The sequence below is a fragment of the Nymphalis io genome, chromosome 5 (genome assembly GCF_905147045.1).
Source record: "Nymphalis io chromosome 5, ilAglIoxx1.1, whole genome shotgun sequence".
Classification (NCBI taxonomy): Eukaryota; Metazoa; Arthropoda; class Insecta; order Lepidoptera; family Nymphalidae; genus Nymphalis; species Nymphalis io.
In genome coordinates, this window is record NC_065892.1 from 6,776,315 (window position 1) to 6,802,985 (window position 26,671).

A 26,671-nucleotide genomic window follows, 5' to 3' on the forward strand; every position below is an offset into this window, starting at 1 on the left:
GTTCCTACCGACTTGTATTATCTGTCCTAGGTAGGTATATTCACTAACAACTTCGAGAGGTTTCCCCTCGACGTATATCGGTCCCGGCACGACATGCCTATTGAACATGACCTTGGTCTTGTCCAAGTTCATACCGAGACCGACACACCGGGAAGACTCGCCTAGGCTACGCAGCATTTCGGTGAGTTGTTCCAGCGACTCTGCTATGATGACGATATCGTCGGCAAATCGAAGGTGTGAGATGTACTCGCCGTTTACGTATACCTAGTCCAATCCAGCGTTTTGAAAACGTCTTCCAACGCGTTGGTGAACAGTTTCGGGGATATTACATCCCCCTGTCTCACCCCTCTGCGCAGTTGGATCGCCTTCGTCTTACAGTCCTGGATGTGGACAGTCATTGTAGCGGCGTTGTACAGACATCTCAGTACCTCGATATATCTCCAATCGATATGACATCTCTGCAATGAGTCGAGCACTGCCCAGGTTTCGATGGAGTCGAAGGCTTTCTCGTAGTCCACAAATGCCATACACAGCGGCTGATTGTACTCTTCGGTCTTCTGCACAATCTGCCGAACAGTATGGATGTGGTCCACGGTGCTGTAGCCTGATCGAAAGCCGGCTTGCTCTGGGGGCTGGAACTCGTCAAGTCGTCTGGCGAGACGGTTCGTGACGACTCTTGAGAACAGCTTATACACGTGAGTCAGGAGGGAGATTGGTCTGTAGTTTTTCAAGAGGGTTTTATCACCTTTCTTGAAAAACAGTACCACCTCACTCCCGCTCCACGTTTCCGGGGTCTTGCCATGTTGGATGACGGAATTAAAGAGGCTTGCTAGCTCTTTCAGGACCGGAGTCCCGCCTGCCTTAAGCAACTCTGTTGTGATTCCGTCATCTCCCGGAGCTTTGTTGTTTTTAAGCTGTTCTAGAGCCGCCCTAATCTCTCCTTGGTCAACGACCGGGAGCTCCTCGGAGTAATGGCGCATAAGAGGGGCGCGCTGGTCTTCAATACTGATTCCCACGGGTTTATCCGATCTTGAAGAGAACAACTGCCCATAAAACCTCTCTACTTCTCCGATAATCTCAGGCCTAGAGGTAACGACCCCACCATTTTCAGTTTTAAGTTTTGTCAGACGCGGCCTCCCAAACTTGCGAGCGAACACTTTCGATCCCCGATTTTGCTCAATCGCAGCCTTGATGGCACGGGTATTGGAGCGTCGGAGATCGCGTCGCGTCAGCGTTTTTATTGTTCGGTTTAAGGCCTTATCTGACAAAAACGATGGTAGTTCTCGTCGTTTTCTCATGAGCTCGAGTGTCTCAGCAGAGAGTTTTGGTGCGTTGTCTCTTCTCTGTGGCGGAAAACACTTGCGGGATGTGTTTTGCAGTATTTTGACCAGCGTGTCGGTTCTCTCATCAATGCTGCTTATGGTTTCCAACGCGGTGAATTGATTTTGAAGTTCCATTTTGAACTTTTCGGAGCCTTGAGCAGCTTGGAGCATGGTAGGTCGGAGAGTAGACCTCATCATTCTCGATCTTTCGGCGTTTAAGTTGATATTTAGAGTGCCTCGAACCAAGCGGTGATCACTTCCGGTATTAAACCTGTTGATCACTGAAACATCTCTAAATATGTGCCTTTTATTCGAAATAATAAAGTCTATCTCGTTCCTTGTCACGTTATCGGGGCTTCGCCAGGTCCACCTCCTCTGAGGCTTTTTTTGAAAGAAAGAATTCATCAAAAAAAGCCCCTGCGCTTCGAGAAAGTTTACCAGCATTTGCCCCCTGTGATTTCTGCAGCCCAAGCCGTAAGGTCCGACTTTCGATTCACCGCTATCTTGTACTCCCACTTTAGCATTAAAGTCTCCCATAACAACATTGTAGTGGGCTCTCGAGGTGTCGTTGAGGGCCTTTGCGATGTCCTCGTACATCGCTTCGACCACATCATCAGAGTATGTCGAAGTTGGCGCATATACCTGTACAACCTTCAGGGAGTACCTGTCGGAAAGTTTTAGGACAAGGTACGCTACCCGGTTCGACACACTACTGATTTCCACAATGCTGCTAATGAGATCCTTTTTGACTAGAAAACCGACACCACCCTGGGAGAGGTTATCACCTTCGCGGAAGTAGAGTAAGTTACCGGACTCTAGAGTTATCGTGTCCTCCCCCTGTCTTCGGACTTCAGATAACCCCAGTATATGCCAGTTTATATGACTTAACTCTACTTCTAATTCGGCGAGGTGATGGTCCAGCCTCATCGAGCGTCCATTATACGTTGCCATTTTCAGTCGTTTTATACGGTAGCCTGCCGTGAACCGGTGATTCTTAGCACCCCCTGCCCTGCCGATACCGCGACCGCTACCTTGGCCGGGCCTAGCGGGCTTGCCGGTAACTGGGGGCCTTTTTTTGGGCGCATCTGCCATTAAGGGAGGGGTTTGCCCATACTCGCCGCGCTGGGCAGGCGTGTTGGCGAGCGCAGTAGGGGGTAAGATGTTTATGGGAGGGGGGACGCTGCTGCCCATCCCCCCTTTTCCCCGTCCCTCAGTCGCCTCTTACGACACCCACGGGATGAGATTGGGGGAGTACTATTCTAAGCCGGTACTCCACGGCAACACCGTAACAAACTGTAAATACCCTACTGATGGGCAATGTCCTCCTATATACTTCTCCTAAGTATCAAGCACGTATATCATGATTTACATCACCATTCTCCAAGCTATGTTAAATATATATCCGCACGGATAGTAGTTGAAATTACTCTTACAAGTTAGGTAAAATATACAAATGAACAATAACAGTGTGAAATAATTACTGTTAAACATTGTTTTGGCTGCCCCTTGATCTAATGACTAATTTAAATGGCTGTATATTAGCTTCTTAGATCAAAGCTTCAAAGATCAAAGATCAGATCACGTCAGTAAAAACTATTAGAATTTTTGTTATTTTTTTATCACTCATCACCATCGTCATTATCATAATCATATCACCAAGGGGAGGCTAAGCGTACACTGATAGACAAAGGCCTCCCTCAAGAATTTCCACGATGACCGGTCTTTTTTTTTTGGTGCGGACATGAGGTGGGGTGGTATGAGGGATTCGTTGGCGCTGAAAGCAGTGGAATAACCACTAAAAAAACCAGCGTTACCCACTCCGTCTTTTTTAAAGGGGCTGTCACGGGATCGCTTGCTCATCCTACCGTGACGCTCCAACTGTTGGGCCTCTATTTTTAGGGGGGTTCCCGGGGTAAGGAGTACCACCCTAAACCTAGCGGCGCTTACGGTGGGGAAAGAAGAAGGGAAAGAAGACCGGGGAGTCGTTGCCTCCTCCCCGGTCTTCTTCAGCGTAGTGGGTCAGCGGTGGCACTCGCCTCACGCTCTCGCTCCGCGGCCTCCTTCTGCGACATGACACTCTCGCAAAAAGAGACCATCTCCATCAAACACCTCTCGCTGCTAAGCATGGAGTTGATTACGCTCGGCAGCGAGAGGTCCGGTAAGCTCCTGCATTAGCCTGAATGTGAGTGTGCTGCTCCTTCTTGTTATCCAGCGACTCAAGTGTGGGTGGATCACCCCAACTGTCGCCAGACCTGATGATGGAGATCCCAGGTCCTCCTCCCATCAGCGAATCAGGGCTAGTCTGGCTACAGACCTGATTTGTCCCACCTCCGCTGATCCTGCACGGTCGCCATTCGCCCTGGCTTCCACCTGGAACCGGTGCATTTTCGCGAGTAGCTCGGCCTGGAGGTCCTAGGGTGGATCGCTCGCAAGAAGTGTCGCCGTCGTCTACGACACCGTACGTTAACCTCGTACTGCTGTTACCGCTATAACTCTGCGGTCTCCGCAGAATAACTCTATTACGAGCGGTGAGAGCATCCACCTATATGGGAGAACCATATAGTGCCATGGAGCGCAATACACTGGCGTATAAGCGCCAGCATGGTGTTTCCTGCCCTCCCACATAAGCTAGGAGGCGACCCAACGCAGCGGCAGCATTGATGAACTTCGGGCTCAGTTGGACAATGTGTTGTCTGAAGCTCAATCTTCCGTCCAGATTTGCGCTATGCGCATCCAACGGCTACCCGCGACCATTACGATATCGTCATTCCACCTTTTAGGGTGGCTACTCACACTCCAAATCCGATTCGATATTTTTTTTTCTTTTGTTTTATGCCCGGGGAAACACGTAAAGACATTCCGATGTTTTAAATAACTATTGTTATTAATCTTACAAATATAGTAGAAAACAGTTATATCATTATATATTATATCTTAGTGCTGATAGTGCAAAATCTTTAGAAAAACATATAAACCCAATTAAGCCCAGTGGTGAGAGAAAGGCTGGTTCATTATTGCGACGGGGAAATTCTGCTAGCATTCTTGCCACCATTCCACCACACGGTCATGATTTGTAAATCATAACCGTGTGGTCGTAGTTTGTATAGTAGCTTATTTTGAATTGTACATACTTATTTAAGTCCTCCATGTAAATAATTCTTGTATTCATTTTTTATAGCTATTTTTTTTTTGATAATACGGTATGTCCTACTCTATATCACACGTGGTTAATATGTAATTTTATGTGAATAGATACACACAATCTAATTGAATTATAAATTAATCTGTTTATAAGCGTGACGAGATAATAATAATATACAATGCAAAGTTTATCCTTAGTAATGCTGCTTCTTACTAAGATATATCTCCAAAAGTAACTTGTTCGAACAGCTTAGTAATAGCATTGTAGAAGTTGCATAACTTCTCCGAGTTGCTAGTTGTTTCGAACAACAATTTGTTAAAGGGATATTTTTATAATTATATAAAAATAATTCTGAATTCGCTTTTTCGGCGCTATAAATATATGAAACTATTTAAATATTTCTCATGATAACTTAGCATTTATTACAATATTTGGAAATTGTCCAAATAGGTTAAAGTCCATTCACGGTAGACCAATTTGCAGATTAAATTGCTATGTGCGCTATTTAAGAGTGCTTATAAATACAACTGTTTCATCTATATTAATATCGTAAAAGGTTAAAATAGATATTTATTCGCTTGTTTATTTTTCTATTGCGGGTGCGTAAAATAATAATCCTATTAACATAGGACGATACAAATACACATAATTATCTGATAAGGATCCGTAACTATAACATATCAAGTATTTGTTTCGTTTGTACAGTAACAGGGGTCTGGTCAACCACATTGGTTGATTAGTGATAACAGAATATAATCATAAAGTTATCTGTTTCATATGAACTAACGTATAGGTTAATTATATCATCCATTTTAATTAAATTTAACGACATAAATTGTTATTTATTATTGTGTTGTATTATGTAGCAAATAATGTTATTTATGTCTTATATTCTATGAAATGCGATTTTTACATATAATTACATACAATTGTTAATATTATAGGGATATTAGGTTTATCCACTCGCGTTTTGAGTGAAGGTTAAAGGTTCATAAAAGACGAGATTTACTATATCGAATTATTTTCTAAATTATTTAATCAACATAAAAACTGTGGTGATTTCTTTAATTTATAATATAAACGTAGACTTATACTACTGGTTGAGGTAGCAACATAACAAAGGCTGGGCAGTGATTAACTTGTAATTGAAATACTTATTTAAAATTATTGTATTTAATATTTGTTTTTCAATTACTTCCTAAAAATGTTATTTGCAATTGGTATTTCGAATAAATAACCCTAAGGTACTTTTTAATTAGTATTTAAAATACTTATGGCATCAAAATACATTTTCACAAACTTTCTAACTTTCACAAATTTTAGCAAAATGCAGATTCGAAAATAACAAAACCTTACCATTTATTTTTGGATGAATAAGATATGATAATAATAATTAAAATGTTTAAGACGGACTTGGCGAAAAAATTGTGATTGTTTATTGATATAATAAACTTTTTTGGATTATCGCATCTGCCTGGCAAATACGCTAACTTAACAGATTTACAGATGTAATTATTTAAGATATTTGCTTACACGGTGCAAGACAAATAACTGTTAGTGTGCGGCAGTGAAGCGGGGATGAAATATTGAAGTAAGTTTATGCTTTTTTAATACCTAAATCTAATTTCAATGTTTAGGAATTCTGTTTTCACACGCGATTATGCGATTTGATCAAAGTTGTTTCTCCGATATGTTACGGCAAAGCGCATACAATAACTGAGATGTAATTATCACATTTCAAATATTTTAACAAAATGAAGTGTTACAATGTAAATAAAGTATTCAAAATAGCTAAGCGCAGAGATTGAATAGGTGCCCTAAAATTAATGACGTTACTCTCATTCATATTATTATTTACTCGTAGCATAAGATTTACATCAATATCTTCAAACGCAATTATCACTAGCGAATAATCGTTATAAGCGACAGAAAAAGGTTTTATTAACCTAATTACACTCAGTACAATCACTTTTGTAAAGAGAACAAGATAAGATCAACAGCTCGCGAAGTGCAGCCCAGAGATGAACATAAAACTTTAATGAGTTTCGCCTATCTTGTTATCTTAAGCTAGGTTCTGCAGAGTTTTCCTATGTTTTGTTTCGGAACATTACTGTAACCTTATACTTAAATGGTAAATCTATAAATACTAAGCACACACTGGCAATCCATAATATTAAAATCTAATTTGATTATAAAATTGGTTATCTTATATTAAATAAAAAAGTGTTAGTATATAAATTAAGAAAAGCAAAGCTTTTCTTTTGATAATAAATTATCACAATTGTCCAGAGAGACTGGTACTGTAAGAAATATAACCCACTTTTCAACTAGGGTTTGTAAACCTAGATGATCCCTTGTACCAGTTATTATTTCTTTTTTTATTTGTAACAATGTTTTGATGTTTGGTGGTAGTATGACTGAAGGGCTGAGGACAAGGTACACTGTACAGTATTAACCTTAAAGGAATTGCATGAAATAATACCACTATACCAAAACCTACGTCATTTATTAAACTAAAAATAATAACAGTGTTAATTTTTATATTACTTTTATTAGGCTTAGGATTGACAATCTACCATCTGTGTTGAAAACATATCTCCTAAATAAGATTATAAAACTGACTGACAGACAACGCACAGCTTTAAGTTGTAAAAGCAACATTTTTTATACTATAGATAAACTATAATTTTCTTTTCTACCTCTATATTATATCAAGGCTTAAAACATTGAAAACTGTCAGATTACCCAATAAAGACAAAATACAATAAAGTAGAGAAAGCATGAACCGTGTCTGTCCAATATGCGTTAAAAAACGTATACGATAAATAATTATTTAATAATTAAAATAAAAAATAGATAAACAAAACCCAAATTATCAGAAACATCATATGTATATGTTTATTGTATACTGTAATAGATTAACCCAGTGAAAAAAAGAACACAAAAGTGGATCGTGTAGTTTTTGAAAAATTGCGCACTTTGTGGGCTGAGAACCCTACTTTATTAAAGTCAGATAATAAATTAAACTTACACTACCGAAATGTGACCACAGTTCGTATTTGTATAATGAGGTTCCAAAAATAAAGTTATTATTCATTTACAAATATCAATTATATTTTAACATTTTAATTAAAACTAACAATTAAAAGTGGTAGAGATACAACGACTCGGTTGAAAGACAAAAAATCATAATTAAAAGCTTCTATTATCTGATCCCATTTTATTGTCAAGGAGTTAAGATTTTTTTTCATCTTACAAACAAGGGAAAACTTCAAGGGGAATTGAAATAAATTAGGCTATTGTATTAAGAGCAACAGAAAACGTCGTTAGACAAATTTTCTTTTACAAAATAATTCAAGAATCTAAACCAAAATCTAAAAATACTGACCATTATGTTAGATTTGGAAAATAAAACGATAGAAATATACTGTTTCAAGCGAATTATTTTAATACGCGAAGAATGAATACGACCGCTTAAATAAATATTTATATTAAAAGAATGTCGAATATTATTTTTTTATGTAAATGTTATGTCACGAAACGTCAACCCGTGTCTATGGACAAACATCTCATACAATAACATAAGCATATGTTTATATAAAATATAAAATTTTAATAGAACTGAATAAATCAATATAAATATTGAGATACTAAACACTTGATTTTTTTTTGGTATTACCACGTTTTTGTAATTAGTTTTTTTTATTAGCTTTCTGATGAGCTAGAGACTTGAAATTTAAAAGGGGATGATTATGTAAAAAAATAAACACACAAAAAAGTATAATTATAATAATAATATCTATAAAAAAGTTATAATTTATTACTATTACTATACATAAAATTTGTAAAAAAAATGGTTTAGCTTATATTACCTTTAAGTGTGTAATTCAATAAAAAAAAAAATAATATTCAATCAAATTGATTGAATATTATTTTAACGTTCGAGCATTCAACCCGCTTTTCGTACGAATTACAATAATTTGGTCTTTTATACATAGTAATTGTTTCTGGTATATTTAAGTCACAGTCGCTGTGACATCTACAATCACGATGTTGAATCATGAAGTCTATGCTTACTCGTTTTATCGTATAGCCGTTACAAAAATGCATAAATGAATATTAAGTAATTAAATTTCCCTTACTAAAAATTATAATAAAGTAGTTCCATTGTTGGATAGGATGGAAAATTTAAAATGGAAAACAGGAATTGGTACTGGCAGCGCTCGTTTTGTTCAGGGATGAGCGGTTTCGCTTTGTCCGATGTCAGGGCAAGATGCAGGTAAACTTCAACAATTTACTATGTACGTCACAACTTGCCGAGTTATTTATATTCCATGAAAATTTAGAAATATAGCTCCTAAAGAAAGATTTTGTGTATTGATTTTGATCTTTGTTCTGATTATGTATAACTTATATAACTTATTGTTCCGATTATGAAGCCACACTTATCAGATTTATGTTTATGTCAACAACAATAGATCAACAATGTTTTAAGAAACACGTTTTAAAATTTCATACTTTCGACAAGTTTGATTTATTATTCAATACCATATAAAACAAAGCCGAAAGCCTAACCTCAATTGGTGCGAGAGCCCATTTAACTTTTTTCATTATATCGCTGCCATTGGCGCATATGTGTTGAATGCAGAATGGTTTCTATTATGACTTATAGGTAAAAATTGCTATAATAGTAATATTGGTTATGAAAATTCCTAGTAACTTCTAGCTCATATGTGATCCTAGTTATACTTTAATTATTGATGAAACTATCTTTTATGTGCATTAACTTTTAAATTGTAAAATTTATACAATAAAATTAATTGCACGTAAATTCTGCGGCGTGTATTTATATAATTGTGTAATTAAAATATATAATTATTGGAAGTATTTGTTGTCTCTTATGACATAACTATACATATTGAATAATAATACTAATTACAGTCAGAACACGATGTTGTAAAGCGTGCTTTTTTATTGAATGAAAATGAAGGTAGACCAACGAGCTTATGGGCCACCTGATGGTTAGTGGTCACCAACGCTCATAGACATTAGAATAGTAAGACATGGTAACCATCGCTTAAATCGCCAATGCGCCACCAACCTTGGGAATTAAGATGTTATGTTCTTTGTATTACACTGGCTCACTCACCATTCAACCCGGATCACAACAATACCAAGTAATGCTGTTTTGCACAAAGCCCAACCACCAGTACTACAATAAAACTGAAAATCTATAAAATATGGCCCAATTTCAATTTAAAAAAAAATGTAGTAATTATGTTGCATTCCGAAAATCATTTTTTATTGTTTCATCCCTAAAATAATCTCTTTTGAAGTTTTATATAAAATATTTATAGATTTAAGTTTAACTTCTATCTCGTGCACTGTCGTGTGCATGCGTAAATCGTATTTATTATTTATATTATTGAACATCTGCTTATAATTAAAGTAACCCCTTTCATTTTTTAATTTAGTTGAAAACTTATCTTTTAAATTTCAGATGTTGAGAAATTTATTTTGTGTCGATTTTGCGTAAAACCTATATGCATATGACGTTTCTGATAATCTGGGTTTTGTTATTCTATTTTTTTTTTTTTATGTTATAGTTAGACGGACGAGCAAATGGGCACCTGATGGTAAGTGGTCATCACCGCCCATAGACATTGGCGAAGTAAGAAATAATAGAGAGAGAAAAGAGAAATGCTTTAGGGTGGAATTATTCTAACGCCTAACATCAAAACTTTGTTACAAACAAAATGGAATTATAGCAGGTACAGGGGATATAACATCTTGGAACCCAAGTAGACAAGTGGATTATGTTTCTTACAGGGCCAGGCTTGCTGGTCGAATGATACTATATACCATCAGATGGCCAAAGCGCTTTTATGAATATATTTATGTAATTGAAATTGATCAGGTGGACTCATCTTTGAAAGTGGTATAATTAATGGATATTTGTTACATTATTAGTGTTACATTGAACTAATGTGTTTATCTCAAATAGTGGCTAAAGTAAACGAATACGAATTTTTATATTTTTTTTATTTTAGGTAGGTTGGCGTCTATGTGTGAAGTACATATGTACAAAAAGAAGAAGACGAAAAATAAACTGCAATATATGTATCAAAACAATAGGAATAAGCCCCAAATTTTCTTCTCTAAAGGGGGGACATATATTACAATTATCATAATTTAAGTGTACGTTCCGGATTAGAAAGGCCGTAAACTTTAAGAAAACGAAGCTTATTAATTAAAATTTTATCGGACACAGTTAAACCGTTTCATTCCCTTAATACTTATGTACTAAATCCATAAAGCGTCAAGGTTTCACTTGGAGCGCAATTTCTTATTAGATCCATATCTAAGTAATATAATTACAATATACTGTAAGCGCTTTGTACTTAAATTTTAACTAGGCTATGTTTTATTTTCCATCTACGGCCTAGTCTGAGCGTCCTTGTTTAACTTTTTCTTTGATATTCACAATTATTTCGGTACAACAATAATAGCACATTGCAAGCATTGATTCTTATAAGTAAAAGTTAAAGCAGTTGTATGAAGAAAGTAATAAATTAAAAAAAAAATTCAATAAATGTGGTTATTAAAATATCTCTCATTTTAGCCGTCTATGAAAAATGGGGAGTATGAAATATCGACTGTTGCGGCGCTTCACTATCTATCATGGCGGGGTGCGGGGACACGCCTACCAACTTAACTTCACTTGTCGTCTCGACTCGCGTGCGCGACACACATCAGTTCTTCATCTTATAATTATTTATCATTAATACAAGTATTCAATTTCCAAAGTCTTCGTTATTTTTACCACCACAAAAGCAGCTATCGAAGCTAACATCGACCGATTTACAATTTTTGTTGTTGTTTGGTAATGTGAAATTATTCCAATCTATACTTGTACTTTGTTTTAGTGTTATTAAAAAAATGTCTTTATGGCTTGGTTACTATTATCGAATCCCCATATCCGTGATAGTATTTGACGTTGTAGGGAATGGTTAACATTTCTTACATCTCCAATGTCTATGGGCGGTGGTAATCATCAGGTGGCCCATTTTCCCGTCCGCCTACGTATAATATAAAATAAATATCTTAATAGGTATGGTTAAGAGGCAGATTGAGTTGTCAACTCCGGCTTGTCTTACAAAGCTAAAGACATATTATTTACATATGTAATTTTAAATTAAATAAAAAATGGTAAGTTGTTATCAAATCAATCAAATCAAATCAACAGCCAATCGTTGTCCACTGCTGAACATAGGCCTCTCTCAAGGTGCGCCAAAGCTCCCTGTCCTCCGCCTTCCGCATCCAGTTGGTGCCCGCCACCTTCTTAAGGTCGTCGGTCCACCTGGCTGGAGGGCGCCCTACGCTGTGCTTGCCGATTCGCATTCTCCACTCTAGGACTCATCTGCTCCAACGGCCATCGGTCCTACGACATACGTGACCAGCCCACTGCCACTTCAGCCTGCTAATTTTGCAAGCTATGTCGGTGACTCCGGTTCTTTTCCGGATAATCTCATTTCTGATCTTATCCTTTAAAGATACTCCGAGCATAGCTCGCTCCATAGCACGCTGAGCGACTTTGAATTTGTGGACTAGTCCCGCAGTTAGTGTCCACGTTTCGGCACCGTATGTCATGGCAGGTAAGACGCATTGGTTGAAGACTTTTGTCTTCAAACATTGCGGTATAGACGACTTGAGGACTTGACGAAGGTTGCCAAATGCTGCCCATTTCAAGCGAATTCTTCGATCGGCTTCCTTCTCGAAGTTGTTCCTTCCGACTTGTATTATCTGTCCTAGGTAGGTATATTCACTAACAACTTCGAGAGGTTTCCCCTCGACGTATATCGGTCCCGGCACGACATGCCTATTGAACATGACCTTGGTCTTGTCCAAGTTTATACCGAGACCGACACACCGGGAAGACTCACCTAGGCTACGCAGCATTTCGGTGAGTTGTTCCAGCGACTCTGCTATGATGACGATATCGTCGGCAAATCGAAGGTGTGAGATGTACTCGCCGTTTACATTGACTCCATACCTAGTCCAATCCAGCGTCTTAAAAATGTCTTCCAACGCGTTGGTGAACAGTTTCGGGGATATTACATCCCCCTGTCTCACCCCTCTGCGCAGTTGGATCGCCTTCGTCTTACAGTCCTGGATGTGGACAGTCATTGTAGCGGCGTTGTACAGACATCTCAGTACCTCGATATATCTTCAATCGATATGACATCTCTGCAATGAGTCGAGCACTGCCCAGGTTTTGATGGAGTCGAAGGCTTTCTCGTAGTCCACAAATGCCATACACAGCGGCTGATTGTACTCTTCGGTCTTCTGCACAATCTGCCGAACAGTATGGATGTAGTCCACGGTGCTGTAGCCTGATCGAAAGCTGGCTTGCTCTGGGGGCTGGAACTCGTCAAGTCATCTGGCGAGACGGTTCGTGACGACTCTTGAGAACAGCTTATACACGTGACTCAGGAGGGAGATTGGTCTGTATTTTTTCAAGAGGATTTTATCACCTTTCTTGAAAAACAGTACCACCTCACTTCAGCTCCACGTTTCCGGGGTCTTGCCATGTTGGATGACGGAATTAAAGAGGCTTGCTAGCTCTTTCAGGACCGGAGTCCCGCCTGCCTTAAGCAACTCTGTTGTGATTCCGTCATCTCCCGGAGCTTTGTTGCTTTTAAGCTGTTCTAGAGCTGCCCTAATCTCGCCTTGGTCAACGACCGGGAGCTCCTCGGAGTAATGGCGCGTAAGAGCGGCGCGCTGGTCATCAATACTGATTCCCACGGGTTTATCCGATCTTGAAGAGAACAACTGCCCATAAAACCTCTCTACTTCTCCGACAATCTCAGGCCTAGAGGTTTCCCAACCACCATTTTCAGTTTTAAGTTTTGTCAGACGCGGCCTCTCAAACTTGCGAGTGAACACTTTTGATCCCCGATTTTGCTCAATCGCAGCCTTGATGGCACGGGTATTGGAGTGTCGGAGATCGCGTCGCGTCAGCGTTTTTATTGTTCGATTTAAGGCCTTATCTGACAAAAACGATGGTAGTTCTCGTCGTTTTCTCATGAGCTCGAGTGTCTCAGCAGAGAGTTTTGGTGCGTTGTCTCTTCTCTGTGGCGGAAAACACTTGCGGGATGTGTTTTGCAGTATTTTGACCAGCGTGTCGGTTTTCTCATCAATGCTGCTTACGGTTTCCAACGCGGTGAATTGATTTTGAAGTTCCATTTGGAACTTTTTGGAGCCTTGAGCAGCTTGGAGCATGGTAGGTCGAAGAGTAGACCTCATCATTCTCGATCTTTCGGCTTTGAAGTCGATATTTAGAGTGCCTCAAACCAAGCGGTGATCACTTCCGGTATTAAACCTGTTGATTACTGAAACATCTTTAAATATGTGCCTTTTATTCGAAATGATAAAGTCTATCTCGTTCCTTGTCACGTTATCGCATCTTCGCCAGGTCAACCTCCTCTGAGGCTTCTTTTGAAAGAAAGAATTAATAAAAAAGAGCCTCTGCGCTTCGAGATAGTTTACCAGCATTTGCCCCCTGTGATTTCTGCAGCCCAAGGCGTAGGTTCGGACTTTCAATTCACCGCTATCTTGTACTCCCACTTTAGCATTAAAGTCTCCCATAACAACATTGTAGTGGGCCTTCGAGGTGTCGTTGAGGGCCTTTGCGATGTCCTCGTACATCGCTTCGACCACATCATCAGAGTATGTCGAAGTTGGCGCATATACCTGTACGACCTTCAGGGAGTACCTGTCGGAAAGTTTTAGGACAAGTACGCTACCCGGTTCGACACACTACTGATTTCCACAATGCTGCTAATGAGATCATTTTTAACTAGGAAACCGACACCACCCTGGGAGAGGTTATCACCTTCGCGGAAGTAGAGTAAGTTACGGGACTCTAGAGTTATCGTGTCCTCCGCCTGTCGTCGGACTTCAGATAACCCCAGTATATGCCAGTTTATATGACTTAACTCTACTTCTAATTCGGCGAGGTGATGGTCCAGCCTCATCGAGCGTCCATTGTACGTTGCCATGTGAAGTCGGTACCTGCCGTGAAATACGGTATACTATACGGTATGCGGTGAAATACGGTAGCCTGCCGTGAACCGGTGATTCTTAGCACCCCCTGCCCTGCCGATACCGCGACCGCTACCTTGGTCGGGCCTAGCGGGCTTGCCGATAACTGGGGGCCTTTTTTTGGACGCATCTGCCATTAAGGAGGGATTGCCCATACTCGCCGCGCTGGGCAGGCATGTTGGCGAGCGCAGTAGGGGGGTAAGATGTTTATGGAGGGGGGACGCTGCTGCCCATCCCCCCTTTTCCCCGTCCCTCAGTCGCCTCTTACGACACCCACGGGATGAGATTAGGGGTTGTTATCACAACCAAAATATTATATTAGACTATATATCGGTGACAATCGTAAAACTATATTTTATGAGCCGAGTTTTGTTAAGGGATGATCCCTTGTTGCTGTAGTAAAATTGAGAATGACAGCACCGAATAAAGTGATCAATGCAACATTCGACAGAGAACAACCATACGACAGAAATAACTTGCCCTTATAAGAATTTGGCGTCAAACTTTTCCTGAAACATCCTGACACTAGAAAAATCACTTTCGCATGTAATGTGCAGTTCGAATTTAGAAACCGAATTTCCACTTGGGCAATATTATGTCAGATTAAAAAACATAGTTTTTTTCTTAATTTTTTATTATTATAGCAGTGGTGTTGAATTGAAATAATATGTTCGCTTGGTGAATCTACTAATCTACAATACTTTTAGTTACTTCACTATTAATCAAACGGAGCCACAGCGAAGCATTGTATTTTATAAATACTTGATAGTGCATTTTACATAGCTTCCGTTAAATATATTAAATTATATTTCTAAAGGTAAATTTAACGACATGTATTTCATAAAAAAATACTGTTTATTAGATATACGTATATCACTAGTTCTTTGTGGGATCATTTTGCAATTTTATTGATAATTATTGATAATATTAATATTAATTTACATTTTATCACGATTTTCTATTTGAATTGTATAATTATCTACGTGTTTCAACGTAACATCAAAGGAAATACGAAGTGGATTATTTTTGTCGTATGTTAAATTTGTGGCTGGAGTGAAACGGTAATTTCGTAAGAGTGTCACCAAGGTTGTTGTTAGTGACAGCATCGCATATTGTTGACCTGAAATTTAATTAGCTGTTTATTTCGGTTAGCTTCGAAAAAATATCAATACTTTACAAATAAATTGGATTATTTTACTATTTTTTTTTATTTTATTTTACATTTACAATAATAAAAAAAAATATAATGTAAAAATTATATTAATTATTATATAATGTAATTAAAATGATTATTCAACTAAATATATGACTATGAAGTATATTTATGATATGTTATTGTAGGTATTTTCTTACCAATACAGTTCCTTAGACCATGACTGAATGGCATAAAAGCTTTTGGTATTTGTCCAGACATAAAACGATCAGGATTAAAATCATTCACATCTTCACCCCAGTGCTGAGGATTGTGGTGTATGCCCCAGATATTAATAACTGCTATAGTATCTTTAGGTAAAGTTATGCCAGAAGCTGGGAAAAAATGGTTATTATTTTAAATTGGATATATAAGATGACGAGTACCGTAAATTGCTAATTAAGAGTGCGAATTAATCTAAGAAAATTTCTGACTTCATCTCCTACACACCTCTTTAGACACGCGATCTCATTTCTGTACTTTTTTATCTAAAACGACCGGTAGTATTGTATTTTTTTTTTCGTATTGCACAAATTTTACAATTTTTTAAAACTATAATATGATAATAGAAAGCGCTTTAAAAATAAAATTCGTAGTTTTCTGGCTTAACAGAAGAACAACCGTCTCTTTAGTTTCTTCTACAAAAGAATAAAAAAAAAATAAAGTTATGCGATTAAAATTTTAATCGGCGTTACCATCGTACCACACATTATAATAATATAAATTGGTAGCTATCTAATATTGGAATATGAAACGTTGAATTAATTAAATGAATAAAAAAATATTAAAACAAAACCAAAGAAACTATATTATTGTAGTCTGCATGCAAGTAATATATATTTGTATATAACAAAGACTACTTCTATCTTTGGTCTACCTTTCTCCTAAAATGAAATAAATTATGTTGTGAAACTTTATACATCGTTTTATTAATGATTACTTCGCTTTTAATTTGATGGCTAAGTAAATAATCAATCAACCAAAAAATCAAGTAAGCTCTTGCGAGCAGTTTCGATTTCGCACTTCGGCTTGAAATGTAAATTCTACCGAAAAGAACTAGCAAGAAGCTTGGTAGTTTTTTTTTCTCTTTTCCGACATTTAAGTTGTGTTCCGGTTTGAAGGTTAGTAAGCCAGTGTGACAGTACAGTATAGGATACTTTACTTATTTCCCAAGGGGGGTGGTGCATTGGTGATGTAGGGGTGGTTAATATTTCTTACAATATCAATATCTATGAGCATTAAGCATCAGGAGGCCCACTTTCTGGTCTACCTACCTAATATAAACAATTGAAATAAATTTTGAAATGAAATAGCTATATGATATAATTCCTTATTGAGTAATACGCCTTATTAATCAAAGTATTTTAACGTGACATTTAAATTTATTAATTGGCAAAGCTAAAACTATTTCAAGATATTTACTATTGAAGCAACAAATTACTATAAATGCTAATTATACTCGTATATACCTTTTTTTAACACTGGAAAAACGCATTACGCATTTCCCCCACATAAATGAAAGCACTGTTTTTTATATAAGGTACGGTTAAAACTATATTATTTGCTATAAAACAGCTTTGATTAAAAGAAAATGTATTGTTCACATCGTTTTTTATTCTGCACAATTTAAAAAGAAATGAGTAATCACAAATACCTTTAATAATTTTATATATTATTCGTTAATAATATAAAAAACAGAAAAACCGAAATACCCCATTTTCACTAATTTTTTAATATTCATAGTTGTAAATAATTTACAATATTTACTTCAATTTCTGGATCAAGTGAACATTCAATACTTTATTTGGAGACATTGTTCTTTAATAATAATGTAACTACTTACTTACTTTAGTAGGTAATTTATGAAAAAAATCTTTCAAATACTAATTAATTTAACTTCTAATTCCGACATTATATTATTTTATATTTTATTTGATTCGATCATCGAGGCTTCCTGATTAGGCATCCCTCAAGCAGCCATTAAATTTATGATTTAATTTTTATGTATATTAATTTAGCACAAATGCATACAAGTTTTTAATACAGCTCAACATATTCTAAAAAAGTTGTATCCTGATACTTGATACCATCCATTACTTCGTACTATGTAATTCATATAATTAAATATACTTTTTAAATGTCAATAGTAGCCCAGCCACAACACGTCAGTATTATGTCTGTGTAAAACATTTTTGTTTTAAATACTTACGAAGTATTATATCCTCTATACAATCTCGAACAATAAAGGGAACCGGTGGATAAAGTCTTAATGTTTCATTTATAACTGCTTTTGTATACTTTAATTTAAGCAAATCTTTCAACTGAAGGGGATTGTTCAAATCACCAATAACTTCTTGTATTCTGAAATTTATTATTTGTATGAAAAATGTGAAAAAGATTATTTGATAAATAGTAGAAGATCCAGTCTAAATTTAAATTATGAAAAGATAAAATGATAATTGAGCTTTGCCTCAATTAATTGAGATTAGCTATATGATAAATCGATACTTTACAAGAAAAAAATGCAACATATTAAATAATTTAATATCTTGGTCTAATTAGTAAATATTCCGACCAAAAACGATGTAAGCGTTACGTAAATCTGCTGTGGCGAAGGCACGGTATGGTACTGTTCGTTAGTTTCGGTTAATATTTTTAATTAAATTATAAAAACATAAGAATGTTTTTATAGTCAATCGCGTTTCAAGTCTTTCCATATTAAGGATGAGAATGGTTGAGAGTTTTGAGTCTAAGAGTATTATTTTGAGATCAAGTGACTGTCTGAAAAGATTGACTAATCGAACATTACTATTAAATCTTAAAATGAATTCCATTAAGGAAATAAGATAATACATACTCCCTGTAAACTCTTTCTTGAATATCAGTATGTTGGGACAACAATAAAATTGTTGTGGAAATTCCAGCAGCTGAGGTATCAGTACCAGCTAGTAGAAGTACAAGTGCCTCTTCCCGTAGTTCTTCATGCGTAAACGATGCGTTTATCAAAAATTCTACGGATGACTTTAATTGATTTGTATGTATTGCTGAAAAAAATATGGTTTTTGTTGTTATTGCTTGATATCAAAAATAATATAACATATGTCTTAATTTTTACAAAATATGTTCTTACGATCATTATTAGTTCCCGCTTCATTTCCATTTCGTTCTCTAATCTGCGCTTTCTTTTTGTAAATGAGCTGAAAATATATTAATCACATCACTAACATTATTCATTCAATATATCATAACTTTAACCTAATATAATGAAAATCATAGCCAAAAAAATAAAAATAAAACAAAAACTTACATCGTTGATGAATTCGTAAATGATTTCCTTCATTTGCTCTTGCCTGGAATACGTCGCTGTTAATTTGTAAATAGCGTCACTGTATACCCAAGGTTTAAATATGCGAGGAACGAAACTTTTAAGGAATTCGTTAAAAGCATTGAAGAGTGGATGTTCCGGCTGCCGCTGCATCTCAACGTTCATTCCAAACACTGTCTCTAACGAAACACATAATAAATAAATTTTAATAATGATAACAACCCGTATTCCAAATAAGCTGTTTAGACAACATCACTGTATAATTAAAATAATTTAAGAAAAACATAGTCTTTACCACACGGGTCGGTCACAATATCAAATACACTCTTCACAAACAACTTTAGACTTTTACAGTGCTTATTTATATTTAATTTCATAACATTGACATATATTTACCGACCATATATTTAGAATTATTTTCATGCAACTATTGTAAGGTTAGAAATATATGATTTAATGTTATACCACAAACAGAATCCAATGCATAGCTTGCAATAAAATCCCAGCATGAGAAGTTCCCTTTTCCAACTTTGGATTTAAGTTGTTCGACTAAAGTCTTGTCCTGTGCCTCAAAAACAGCTATAAATTTATTGACATATTTTGGCGCGAATGATGGTACTAGGATTTTGCGCCTTCGATGCCAAATATCAACTGCAATAAAATAATAGGTTCAAATTATATAGATTTATGGCGTATATATGTTTTTATATGATGGTTATGCAGTGGAAACATTTACGTAATTAAGGAAATTTTTGAGGTATGCACCTACTATAGTTTAAGTGTAATAAAGATAACAAATAAAAAATGTCAATATTTTAGGCTTTCCTATATTTTAATGTAATGTGAAGCCGAGATGGTCTAGTGGTAAGAACGCGTGAATCGTAACCGATGATCGTGGGCTCAAACCCGGGCAAGCACCACTGAATTTTCATGTGCTTAAGTTGTGATTATAATTGATCTCGTGTTTGGCGGTGAAGGAAAAAATCGTGAGGAAACCTGCATGTGTCTAATTTCACTGAAATTCTGCTACATGTGTATTCCATCAACCCCTATTGGAGCAGCTTATTCCATAAGCTCCAAACTCTCTCCTCAAAAAGGGAGAGGAGGCCTTTGCCCAGCAGTGGCACATTCACAGGCTGTTACTTTATGTTTTAATACCTTTAATTGCTTTACTTCGTGTACTCTATAACAATGGGTTAATCATTTAGGCTCATAACTTAAAGGACGATATTTTTATTTTAATAATATACCTGGTGCGAATATTGATCCGTTGCCGAGTTGAAGCTTCGTGAAATCATAAGCACTATTTTTATGTAGTGTTGACTTTAATACCATTATAGCTTGGTCTGCACGAGATAAAACTGAAAAAAGTACAATTTATTACACCTTATTTAAATTCCAAGAATATATTAAATATGAAAAATCGCCGTACACTTAAATTAAATAATATCACTTTCACCTTAAAATATCATAAAATTCCCAATTATTTGGCGGATAAATTAAATGGTCTGAAAGAAATGAATCCAATTGTAGATTGAGTCGAGTTCCGCGACTAGTACTGCCTAGACCACATGTACAAGCATTTAGTAGCTTTCGTTTCGCTGCTTCTAAGTGTTGGAACGATATCCCACCTCCGATTAAGAACAGTACATCTCAAAATAAGTTTAAGGCACAATGCAAGCAATGGCTTCTATCTATGCAAAAGACGCAATGTGTCTGGACAAATGTGTGTAACTAAACTTCAAAATTTAATTGTTACTGTGATTGTAATTTATTAAAACATATATCTCTATTTGTTTAAACATTTTAAATATTTTATTACTATTTTATTTTCATTTTTTATTCACTATGAAATATTTTTCTTTTTCTAGAATTAAAAAAAAACATCACTATTTTAGTAATGCTAGCTTGTTTTTTTTTATATGCGCCGGGATGGCAAATGACTCTACTCCACCTGATCGTAAGTGGTAGTAGAGTCCAAACGCGACGACGGCCAGTACAGTCGGGAAGAATGTTCTGTACTAGCCGTCCCCGCCTTGCCGGCCCGCAAGATGCCTCTTCACGCCTCGTTTGAAGGAACCCGGGTTGTAAGAGGAGGGGAACACGTGAGCTGGTAAGGAGTTCCATTTTTTGGTAGTGCGACAAAGAAAGGAGTTGCCAAATTTCTTTGTGCGCGATGGAATTGATGTCACAGTTAGGCGGTGACATCGAGAACCAGCTCGCGTGGACTTAAGAAGGAAGGGGGAAGCAGGAATTAGAGAGAATAATTCCTCAGAGCACTCGCCGTGATACAGTCGATAGAAAGCGCTCAGTGCAGCTATCTCGCGACGCAATTGTGAAGGTTCAAGAGTGTTTGTGACCTTTACGTCGCCAATAATGCGTACTGTACGTCGCTGCAACCGGTCCAAGGCCTCCAGTAGGTACTTAGCGGAGCCATCCCAAAGGTGCGAGCAATATTCAACGCAAGACCGTACCTGTGTTTTGTATAACAGGCACAGTTGTTGTGGCGTGAAAAAACGCCGCACCTTGTTCAGAACTCCGAGTTTCCGTGAAGCTGTTTTTATAATAGCCTCGATTTTATAATAGCCTTGGACTAAGGTCGCAGCGAACGTCCATCCCCAGCATGGCGATTCCGAGCGTGCCTAACCAGCTCGTGAGGCTGCCCCACCAGGCCACGCATAATCTCGGGGTGGACCGTCGTGCCGGTTGGTGACCGGAAGGTGGGGTCCCGGCGGCCACTTCCGGGGGGGTCCAGAGGGAAAAATGTTGACTTTTTCGCCGTGTGAGCGCATACCTGTGTTTTCTTGGCATTAAACTCAACAAGATTATCAGAGCCCCATTTGGCGATGAGCTCTAACATCCTATCGAGTTCAATGGCAAGATCCTTCCGCCTCTCCTCAATTTCCGCTCGCCTAGCCACTGCGCGTCCGTGGTATCCACCATGCACTGTACTATCGTCTGCATAGCAATGTATGTTCCCAAGAGAGAGCATATCATTGATATGCAAAAGAAAGAGTGTGGGAGATAGCACAGATCTCTGGGGGACCCCAGCATTCACTACAAAGAATTGTGAAGCGCAACCATCAACTAAAACACGAAGGCTACGCTTGTGTAGGAAGCTGGCAATCCAGGTGCATAGCTGAACAGGCAGACCATATGCCGGTAGCTTGGAGAGAAGACTTCTGTGCCAGACCCTGTCGAAAGCCTTGGAGATATCGAGGCTGACAGCCAACGATTCTCCATGTTTGTCGATAGCTTCACCCCAGAGGTGTGTTACGTACGCTAGGAGATCACCTGTGAACCGTTTTGGTCGAAACCCGTACTGATCATTAATTAGACAGTGATATTCTAGGTAATGGATCAGTTGGTTGTTTAGAATCCGTTCCATCACCTTACAAAGTACTGAGGTGATAGCTATTGGTCGATAATTTGCCGGGTCAGACCGATCCCCTTTTTTGGGAACCGCTTGCACATTAGCTCTTCTCCAAGCCTCCGGCACACATCCCGAAGAGAGAGAAAGTTGGAACAGAAGCGTTAACACAGGAGACAGCTCCGCTGCGCACTTCTTCAGCACTATGGCTGGTATTCCATCGGGACCGCTAGCTTTCCATATATCAAGTGATTGCAGCTCCGCACGCACATCACGTTGCCTGATTTTGATGTCAGGCATCGTGTGGCCACATGAAGGTATTGTTGGTGGCGGTACTTATGAGATCTGAGCTAGGAATGTAGTATTCCATTCCTAACATGATCTCATCAGCAACAGCAGCGGCACTAGCTGTCGGGTCATTCCCACTGAAGCAACGTTCCTTCCAAGGGACCGACGCATAGTAATTGCGCATACCGTCCCAATCTGCCAACTTATAGTGCCAAACGCGACGTTTGCATACCACTGATGGCGGCAGCTTGGCCTGTGGCACCTTGGTAGATATAAGGCCGTGATCCGAAGAACCAAGTGGAGCTTGAACCACAACCTGATATTCCACCGGGTGAGAAGTCAGCAGAAGATCCAGTAGAGAAGGCGCTTGCCTACCAATGTCTGGGATCCTGGTAGGCTGATCAACCAGTTGGGTCAAGTCGTGTGTGAGAGCAAAAGCATGAGCAGTTCTTCCAGCATGGTCAGTTTTGAGGGATTTCAACCACGATTCATGGTGAGCATTTAAATCCCCCAAAAACACCAATTCCGCTTTAGGAAACTGCTCTTGCGCAGCATCTGCCACCCGACTAAGATGGTCAAATAATTGGCTTGTCTCCAAGTCACCATTGTGGGATCTGTAGAGGCACACGTAGACTCGACTCTGACGAACCAGGTCCACACGTACCACTAACATGGAGAAGGAGGGGTCTTCCAAGCAGCGCACTCGGTGACAACCTCAAACAGCGTGGGTATGGTGGGGGTGTGCACCGCTGAACGACCGTTATTTCTTAGTTGCGCTACCATTTAGAAAAATAAGGAAAAGAGACGTGAAGCGAGCGACGTATTGCCACGATAGGGATGGGCAAAGTACGGAGGCGTGTTTCCCCAAATGGTTGCCAAAAGGGAAAATATACTGATCCACCGGACGGATGGGTCCCCGAACCCCCCCGGAAGGGGCCGCGGGGACCAACCGGCACGACGGTCCACCCCGAGATTATGCGTGGCCTGGTGGAGCAGCCTCGCGAGCTGGTTAGGCACGCTCGGGCCCCTGTTCTATGCCACGGGTGGCCAGCGGAACAGCCGTTTCTTCAGGTCTCCCTGTCCGGCAGGTCAATACAGTGTCCCCCGGCATTGGTTCAACAGCCGTCTCCACTGGACCAACACCCATCGTGGCAATACTCGCACTGGCTGTACGCTGGCTGACCTCGAAACGCGGCTGCAAGCCACTTCACGAGTTTTTCACCATGCGTAAGATGGTAACAAGCCAGGCAGATAGTTAGCATCCTACCACCAGAAAATTTTCTTTTATTTTAGCCTATTGTGCGTGTTATAAATTGTATTAACTTTTATTATTTAAGTAATTTTATCTCCTTTTACCTTTTACTGCACTGAATGTAGCGTTTGTGTTGGCAGCATATGTACAAGGCGTAGACTGAAAAGCAGCCTAGCTGAGACTACGACCTTTTTACCAAATTATGATATTGTTAACTCTTTTTTTTATGGTTATGTACCTTAATTTTTTTGTCTTTGTTTCTTTTTGGTGAATAAAGTTATTTATTATTATTATTATTATTAATTACATAATTACTTTAGCAAATTAGGGGGCAGATTTATATCTGGCAACGTCTGAAACGCAAAACACACATCTTGGAGCTCCAGGTTAACACACGAGGCAGACAGCTGCAGGATAGCGTAACAATAATGAACATGATCTCGTTATCGGCTGGTAAACTCACATACTGGCCCACTCACACAATGGAGGAAACATTGTTTTGAACAAACACAAAATTGTCAACGGACACTAAATTCAAATATTGCTATGATACAACGATCACAAAATGTTATTTTGCGCACCATTTCCAATGTTCTTTGGATCATAACAAATAGTAAAAACTACGACATGACCATCACCTACAAATGACCACAGTGGAAGATGAAATTTTAGAAGTAACAAACAACGGATTGCCCTACTCTCCAAACAATTGACATTCCAGCTTAAAAGCCAAAAAAATCCTAGGCGCATAAAGAGCATTGAATGTCACGGAATGGTGGACAGGTGGTGTACAAGAGGATGTAGCATCCTCATAACACGAGTAGTGTTTTCGATGGAGGACTGCAGGAAGTCTCTTTGATTAATTTTGTAAGAACAACTCATTCTAAGTATTAGTAGATAAAAAACTAGATAATTATAAAAGAAAGGTAACTGGGTGATAATAATTGAATGTAATTTTTTTTGATGATTTTTTTTTATATATGCTTGGAGTATGTACAACAGTGCCATATATCAAAAAATATTATGCTGCAAATAAGCTGGATAACCTAGTAGGTTTTTTGCAAACAGAAACTAATATATTATATATTTTCTGGTATTTATGGTGAAACAAAAAAGCCCTAAGCAACCTTGACCTTAATTTTTTGAACACATCTAAGCATATACAGATATAGCAGACAGGCAAAAATGTTATGATGAGAATTAAAATATTACTTACTAACAAAAAATAAGGGTCCCATCAACAGTGATACAGCATTATGCTTTCTCTTATAGCATTGCAACGATATTTTCATCATTCTTGCCATTCGATCTGAAGTATAAGGCATGAAAATGTTAGTTTAATATTATTTAAATTAAATTGAAAAGCCGTAATTTTAAGCGTCGTAATTTTTTGTAAATGATAAATCAATGACGGATGAAGATTTTTAGCCCTACTACACCATCAAGTGCTTTACTATTAAATACCCAGCGGTAGAAAATTCACGTGTTCTACCACTGGGCTCATTCACAATTTCATTTTTGTATATATAATAATTCATCTTATGTTTGAAGGTAAAGGAAACATCGTAATAATAAAAAAAAAACTTACCTTCGTTATTTCCTATAAAAATCAATGCATTTCCGATAAAAGGAAAAGGCGTGAAATCATTTCCAAGTTGCTGATGTAATTTCAAAAATTTATTTGGTTTCCAGCGATCCAGTACCAGCAAGACGACGAAAACCACAATTAGATATAGTGTAAACATTATTTATACCTAACAAATTAATTTTAAATAGGTACCTACGTACCTTGTATGTATTTGTACGTACGTAGACAATATAAAAGTAAGCTTGCGAACTAGCAACTAAAAATATATATTAATTTAAACATTGGGATTCATCAGATACACTTTTTTTTAAATTATGTGATTTTTTATAGAGATTAGCTTTATATACATACGTTCACCATAATGAGATATAAACTGGTTATCAGAGAGGTTAACCACTAAAAGACGTTATTATTTTTTGTGGTATGCTATTAAATTAAAATACTTAATTTTCAATGTCAAATATTGGAATAGTACAACTGATAAGATTTCTTAAGATTTTAATATGTATCTATTATATTTACATAATATACACATGATGATGTCGTCCATGGCGACCAAAGAGATTAGCCAACTTTGCCTTATGATATGTAGTAATATTTAATAATTGGAAAATGTACAACCATTTTTAGAATTTTATAATGTGGTAATTAACTTCAAATTATAATGTAACAGGAATAAGTTGAACTAACATTTGTATTGTTAGACAATTAGCTTAATTTTTTTTTTTTGGTATAGGGAACTAAATTATTTTTTGCAAAATCACATCAAACAACAAGGATACATACTTATTTATATTTTTGCCAATTAAAAATAAATTATGTAATATCAGCCAACAAAACGATATCACATGCTACTTTAATATTTTAACAATTATTTGTGCGAAAAATGATCATTAATTGACCTTTGTTGAGCAATTATTTTCACTAATTTGGGAAGACATTTAGAACACATAATTTTTTAGAAAATTGTTCCCCATGAACCATATTTATAGTTATCAACGAATGATTTCCATAGGTTATCTTATTACTCTCAATATCACGATAACCATTATGTATTTTCTTAATTACAAAGTAAAACAGCTTACAGC

General features: G+C 37.6%; 1 protein-coding gene across 1 annotated transcript; it reads right to left on the minus strand.

Moving 5' to 3' along the window:
- Positions 1 to 15,506: 15,506 nt before the first annotated feature.
- On the minus strand, positions 15,507 to 20,423 carry LOC126768369 (cytochrome P450 4c3-like). Its single transcript, XM_050486393.1, has 8 exons — positions 20,336 to 20,423; positions 19,551 to 19,736; positions 19,068 to 19,264; positions 18,891 to 18,957; positions 18,618 to 18,804; positions 17,970 to 18,121; positions 15,922 to 16,095; positions 15,507 to 15,688 (listed from the first exon to the last, which is right to left on the minus strand). The coding sequence occupies exons 1-8, from the start codon at positions 20,418 to 20,420 to the stop codon at positions 15,507 to 15,509; spliced, it is 1,230 nt and encodes a 409-aa protein (XP_050342350.1). The 5' UTR covers positions 20,421 to 20,423.
- Positions 20,424 to 26,671: the final 6,248 nt, after the last annotated feature.